General features: G+C 33.1%; 1 protein-coding gene across 1 annotated transcript in view; it reads right to left on the reverse strand.

Annotated features, from left to right (window-relative positions):
- The window catches only part of LOC106960224 (meprin A subunit beta-like), an 11,670-nt gene extending 5,755 nt beyond the window's left edge, over positions 1 to 5,915 (reverse strand). The window contains exons 1-11 of the mRNA XM_015053210.1: positions 5,714 to 5,915; positions 4,581 to 4,599; positions 4,452 to 4,481; positions 4,296 to 4,321; positions 4,120 to 4,204; positions 3,737 to 3,854; positions 3,376 to 3,554; positions 2,697 to 2,915; positions 1,811 to 1,981; positions 714 to 944; positions 68 to 517 (exon numbers count right to left, since the gene is read on the reverse strand). Coding sequence (XP_014908696.1) covers positions 68 to 517; positions 714 to 944; positions 1,811 to 1,981; positions 2,697 to 2,915; positions 3,376 to 3,554; positions 3,737 to 3,854; positions 4,120 to 4,204; positions 4,296 to 4,321; positions 4,452 to 4,481; positions 4,581 to 4,599; positions 5,714 to 5,797 — 1,612 coding nt within the window. The 5' untranslated portion in view covers positions 5,798 to 5,915. The remainder of the gene's footprint in view (positions 1 to 67; positions 518 to 713; positions 945 to 1,810; positions 1,982 to 2,696; positions 2,916 to 3,375; positions 3,555 to 3,736; positions 3,855 to 4,119; positions 4,205 to 4,295; positions 4,322 to 4,451; positions 4,482 to 4,580; positions 4,600 to 5,713) is intronic.
- Between the last annotated feature and the right edge of the window lie 340 nt (positions 5,916 to 6,255).

Consider the following 6,255-nt stretch of genomic DNA (forward strand, 5'->3'; position numbering starts at 1 on the left):
ACACACACACACAATTTTAATAAGAGATCTCTGGTATTGTAATTCCCTAAGTTTGTGGTGCACCTACCCCAAGACATGTGGGTTTGATGAGTGACGAAACCTATTTGCTTTGACATTTGCTTTTGCATGTTTGGGGTTTGATCCAGCAGTTGGAAAGTCATTTGTTTCTGGAGGCAAGGCCATTCAAGCTGGTCATTGTTGTCACCAGATAAGAGCTGCACATACATTCCAACAAAGCTCTGGTAGAGTATAGCCGCTACGCGGTAAGCGTAGCCCTCCTTGGAGTACTGCCTTGGACTGTATATTCTGGTTCCATAGTCACTAGAGCTTAAAAGTTTCTCCAAATCATCAATCTGAAGGGTCACATGTGGACACTCGGTCTCAGAGAGATTGATGTCATCAATGGAGAAGCCGCCTGCAGAGTTTCCTGCTCCTTTCCGAACCTCAAACACCACCCGAAAGTTTTTGGGGGCATTGAGAGAAACATGGTGGATCTGCCAATGATATGTTGATTGACCTGGAGATAGGAACGTTTGATCACTATGATGCACTATTTAAGTATCTTGGTACACATGTAGAAATTAATACTGTCAAAAGGACTAACTGCTAGACAATGCAAAATGGAACAGAAAAGTATTTATTGTCACTGAAGTACTGTAAAAGGTGCAGAGAAATTGGTAAAATTTCTCAGATTAGGGGATCACAGGCATTACCAGTAATCTGCCCCATGAGACGGAGAGTTCCTTTGGTGTCATGCTCATCTTGAAACTCTCTGATCCATATGTTTAGTTCATCTTGCTCAATTCCACTGTGGAAATAGTAAAACTGCAGACACTGGACTTTACATTCTCTTTTTGTACTCATGATTTGTGTCTCCAGCCAAGCTGAATCTCCCTCTTCACCTGACGCTGTACTGGCATGGATGAAGTATCCTGTTTCCTGACCTGGAATGATAAGTTAAAAAAAAAAATACTGTGGCAATATTTTATTTTCATTGATGTTTCAATACATTCAGTTGAAACCAGATATTTGCAACATACTTTTAAAAGACTTTTCCATACTCTTTAATATTAAGTCATATTGATTAACCTAAAGTTATTTAAAGTAATCAAAATATTTCTGATTTCTAATGTCCACAATATTTAGATATCTTTACTCACTATTTACTTACTACTATGTAATCATCCATGTGTGCTTTATTTTTTTTAATCATTCAATCAAATTTAATTTGTATAGCACATTTCAGCAACAAGGCATTTCAAAGTGTTTTACATCATAAAAACACAAAGTCATGCAATATAGAATCAACAATTGAAACATTAGATTAAGTCAAGTGCCATCATTAAATTATGCTTCAAAGACAACTCCAAACAGGTGGGTTTTTAGTCCAGATTTAAAAGCACTCTGTGTTTCAGCTTTATACAATTGTTCAATCAAACAGGAAAAGGGAACCTTTTCCTGTTTGATTGAACTTATAGAGTTAAATCTGCTTGACTTTAGTTTCAAGTTAGAAATCAGTTAATTTATTTGACTTAAAGTTTGCACAAGTAGACCTCAGTGTTGCCTCTGCATTGGAAGGAAGATGAAAAGATTGTAAATAAAGAATAGATTGATATGATACCAATTGTATCATATCAAATCATTTTCGATATTGATACTAGCTCAGAGATAAATCAGAAATGCATGTACTTACATTTAATATAGAGGAAATTTTAATTTCAGATTTCATCAGATAATTCTGTATTAAATTTTTTGATTTTACTCAACATTTTATAATATAAAATGTCATGAATATGCTTTCAATCCTTACCATTATCTTTGCTTCCAGCAGGCAGAGTGGTGTGGTCAGAGCTTGGACCCCTACTGACTTGTGTAACCACCTCCCACTTATTGTCACTCTGTGCACAGCTGCTCATTTGACTCATTTGGCACATCATCCCATTAGAAAAGTCACAGAAAAACATAGAGGCAATTGTGGAATCTGTGAATAAAATATTATGAATATTTACCTTTGTCTTTTCATTATCTCATCAGTAAAAGTTGGCTAAATGTGTTAATGCTACATCTTATTTCAACTTCACATAAAGCTTTGGTCAATTCTACTAGTGTCTTCAGTGTCCCTTGAGCTTTATGAGTATTAGGGATGCCATGGAGACATATTGTCTTCGTAAGTTTTTCTTTTCTTCCTTGTTTTTCCTGGTTAAACTAGACTCTCAATGCATTATACCATGTTCCTGAATCTTCTCTTTTTACAGTAGTTACAGAGCTTAAAGTTTGAAATGCCATTGCCAAATTTTTGTACTGTCCAAGAGGCAGCTTGTCTGTTTTACCATGTGTTGCATATTACATTCTGGTCAATGGTTTTCATCTTTTATCTTTGTTACTTCTTTGTGAATTACTTGAAGGTCAGTGAAATGAAATCTAAAAGTTTAGTATTATTTAATAACTAAATTTAATAGTGTTTATTTCCCACAAGCTTAACTAATGCAGTTGTCCAATTTTTGCTTTACATTTTAATTCTCATTTAAACATATTTGAAGTAGAACAAACAATAACTATCTGTCAAACAAAAACATACTGCATAATGTCTCTATAATAAGTTCATAGTGATGTAGAAAGTATGCGCAAAGATTTCAACCTTGACAAGAAAAACAATTTATTTCAGTAGTATGAATTATTTGTATTGTAGAACTTACCGCATTTGTAGAGAAGGTTTAACTCTTCAGCATCACGAGAACTCATTTCCACTCTTTGACCAATCACATCTTGAAATTTGGGGTCTTTGGTAATAATTGTTGAGCCATTGCCATTGCTTAGTGCATTTTTATCCGAGTGCATCACTGACAGGTAGTCATATGCCACATCATGGGTGCTGCTCAGATTCTTACTAACCTTTGAGAACTCATTTTCTTTACCTAAATGACATAAAAAATACTCAGTACTGGACAGAAAAAAGTTTGAAATAATATAAAGTTAAAAACAAATGTTAATCACTGACTATACAAGACAGATTAAAAGCAGTTTAACTAATGTATTTTGCAATTTTACTATTGCTCTAAATCTACAAAGTGATTGATATACTAACACCGCGCATACTTGACACAAGGTATATAAAAAAACAGTCAAACTTCTTCAAAGTTATTAAAACTAATTAAGCATTGAGTAGACATGAGGATATTTAAACAATGTTGGCCTGACTTACTGTTTTTATTATTTTCATGTAAAAACACTTCCAATCTAACAGCCCCTCAGTATCTAATACCCTCATTACTGCAAATATAGAAGAAGAAGAAGAAGAAGAAGAAGAAGAAGAAGAAGAAGAAGAAGAAGAAGAAGAAGAAGAAGAAGAAGAAGATATGACAAAAATGACTAAACCTGCTATAACGTTGTCAAATTCAATCTGCACATAATCGTCTCTGTCATATCTGAGCTCTTCATGGTGGAAGCCAAGAGCATGAAGAATCAGATGTTCAACTTCACCAATGCGATCACAATCTACACTAATAGAGACATTTTGTCCATTGGGGTCTACTCTGCCAACATATGACCAGCATCTAAAATGAAAAAAATACAGGTGATCATTGGAAGCACACAAGTGTAATATTGAGTTCTCTCTCTCTCTCTCTCTCTCTCTCTCTCTCTCTCTCTCTCTCTCTCTTCTTAAATGTTCATATCTTGACACACAGTCATGTCAGAGAGGAGTTGGATACATCACCAATAAAAGATACATACATACCCAGCTAGGTTTTTGAATGAAAGGTAATACTCCTCAGTATCCCTTGGTTTAAAGTCAATGCATGACTTCACCCTGAACTGATCAAAAGCTCTCAAGATGACTCCTTTAGCATTCAGGTCTTACTCATCATGTAAAAAAAATAGCAGTGTAAAAAGAACAACATGAAAAATAGTTAGACACTTCAAACAATTGATAAATATAGTAAAAGAATTGAAGCAAAAAGATAAAAAAAACACATATCCACTTCAATCTGCTTAGTTTTCCTTTTTTGCTTTACAACTTTTTGATTAATGCTTGCTGCATTTTGCGTTTTACATAAATTTTACTTTCACTTACTAAGTAATCTTAGATATGCATATTTTAAAATAGACACAGATATTCACCAAGGCTTTCATCCAACACATAGGGAACTGGAGATTTCCACAGAGAGCTTCCTCCTAAAGTAGTACTCCTTCCAGTGTTTGGCTTCTAAAATAATAATCATATGAGATTAATTGGATGACAGTTTTTGCAAATCAGTATTACAATATATCATTTCCTGTAGAAATAATGAGCTTACCTGAAGGGCGTCATCAACTAACACATCTAAGATAAAGCATACATATTAGTTGTTTTTTTTCTCAAAGAAATCAGGAACTAAAATCTAATAAAATGTCCATTGTCAAATCTTATGTAAAACTAGCACAAGGTCTATTTATTAGAAAATCATTTTTACCATTCGTGGTGTTCCTGTTCATGTCAATGTCTACAAAAAATATACAAAATGCCTCCTTTAAAGTTCATAGAAAACCAAAGAACAAATGTACTTTTCTAATGTAATGTGAACAAATAAAACACAGCTTACCATTTATATCTGACTTTTGCTAGATAAGATATGAAAACAAGGTTAAAAAAATCATTGATACAGTCAATAATATGAACAAAAAGTTAAATATCTAAAATATGTTTCCGTTTTTGGAAAGGCACCTGTATTTTTCTAAATCAATCTCAAAAACATTGCAACAAATGAAATGCATTCAAATGTTTTCACAAAAGACTTAATCAAAATAGTTACCTACAAGTTAGATTTTTTCCTTTGTTGTAAGTAATTCTTGCCATTTCTTTAAAATAAAAATGGTCCCTTTCCTTCTTTAAATCAATGATTCTTTACACATATAAAATACAATAAAAATAACATGCATCGTGAAAAGTTGAATCTTCTCTACATCTTTGTCTTGAGGGATCATTGTGATAAAAGAAATGCATCATAGTGTGTCTTACACAAACAGGTGAAGTCAGACTCATGCAAGCTTAGAACTGGTGACAACGTAACGTCAGTGTCAAATTTATTCATATAGCACATTTCCAATAGCTCGAACTCTACAAAGTGCTTCCCAAGGTATATCCAAATAAGGACAAATAAAATACATAAGAGAGGTGCAATCAAACATAAAAAGCATTAAAAAGGCAACTAAGCTGTAAGTTAAAATATTCAAGCTAAAATTTGCTAAAAGACAGTTTAGCAAATCATTAAAGTGATTTAAAAATGTCCAGTGTCTTTGCAGATCTAATGTCTAAAGGCAATAATGTCAAAATAAATTCTTGTTACTGTTTTAATATACAAAAAAGCTTATGGTAAGTTTAAGAATGTAGAAAGCATCATATTGAAGAATGTGTGAATCACTATCAAGAAAAACTTGTAAAAAATATATAAACATGTGGGTCATCTTATTTGAGGAATGACACATAAAAGCTTAATTAATTTCACTATTAATAGCTGGGTTGTATATTTTTGGTAAGATTAATTACTATGTTTGTGTTAAAGATTTGTACATAATGTATCTTAAATGTACTAAAAGACAAAATTACAACTATATTCATAAAATTATTCTAATTCTATCTGATGTTATTTTCTGTCCTACTTTTTTCTTCTCAAAGTTAAAACAGATAATATTTTAACTTTGATAATTTATGGTAAAAGCATGTATAGATACTTACTGTGCTCGCAGCGAGGGTGGATGAAACCACCAAGCAGACCACAAGAAAAATGCTTTCTTGCATCTTCTTGGTTAGTCTAAGCATTGCAGAGAAAACCCAAATGAAGGCATGCAGATGTTGTGTAATGTAAAGCAATTAATTAATAAAATAAGATAAAATCAAACAGATACAGAAGGACAAAGGCTGCACTGAGATCCAGACATTTATACGTGGAGTAATAAGATCGCTAAAGAGGAAGCGCTGATAGTGAATCAAACCACATGAGCTTGATATCAAATTATAATATTCTGTGAATAGGGGGAAGCTGCTATAAAAGAGGACATTTAATTCCACAATAGAATTGAAAAATGAATTGTTTTAGAAAGTCAAAGCAACTTAAATAGTAGGACAAACCACAAACAAAAAACGTAGCAAAGCCTTAGTGTCTCCCAAACTGAACATTGGTGGCATACTTAGGATCAGATGGAATTCAGTTTTAGCTTCATCAGATCACAGGTCGTCTCCTGTGGTGTCATGCCTCAATCTCATGATGCATTGGATCT

This window comes from Poecilia latipinna, unplaced genomic scaffold (genome assembly GCF_001443285.1).
Source record: "Poecilia latipinna isolate Pla-1442-1.1 unplaced genomic scaffold, P_latipinna-1.0 Scaffold54, whole genome shotgun sequence".
In the NCBI taxonomy this organism is placed as follows: domain Eukaryota; kingdom Metazoa; phylum Chordata; class Actinopteri; order Cyprinodontiformes; family Poeciliidae; genus Poecilia; species Poecilia latipinna.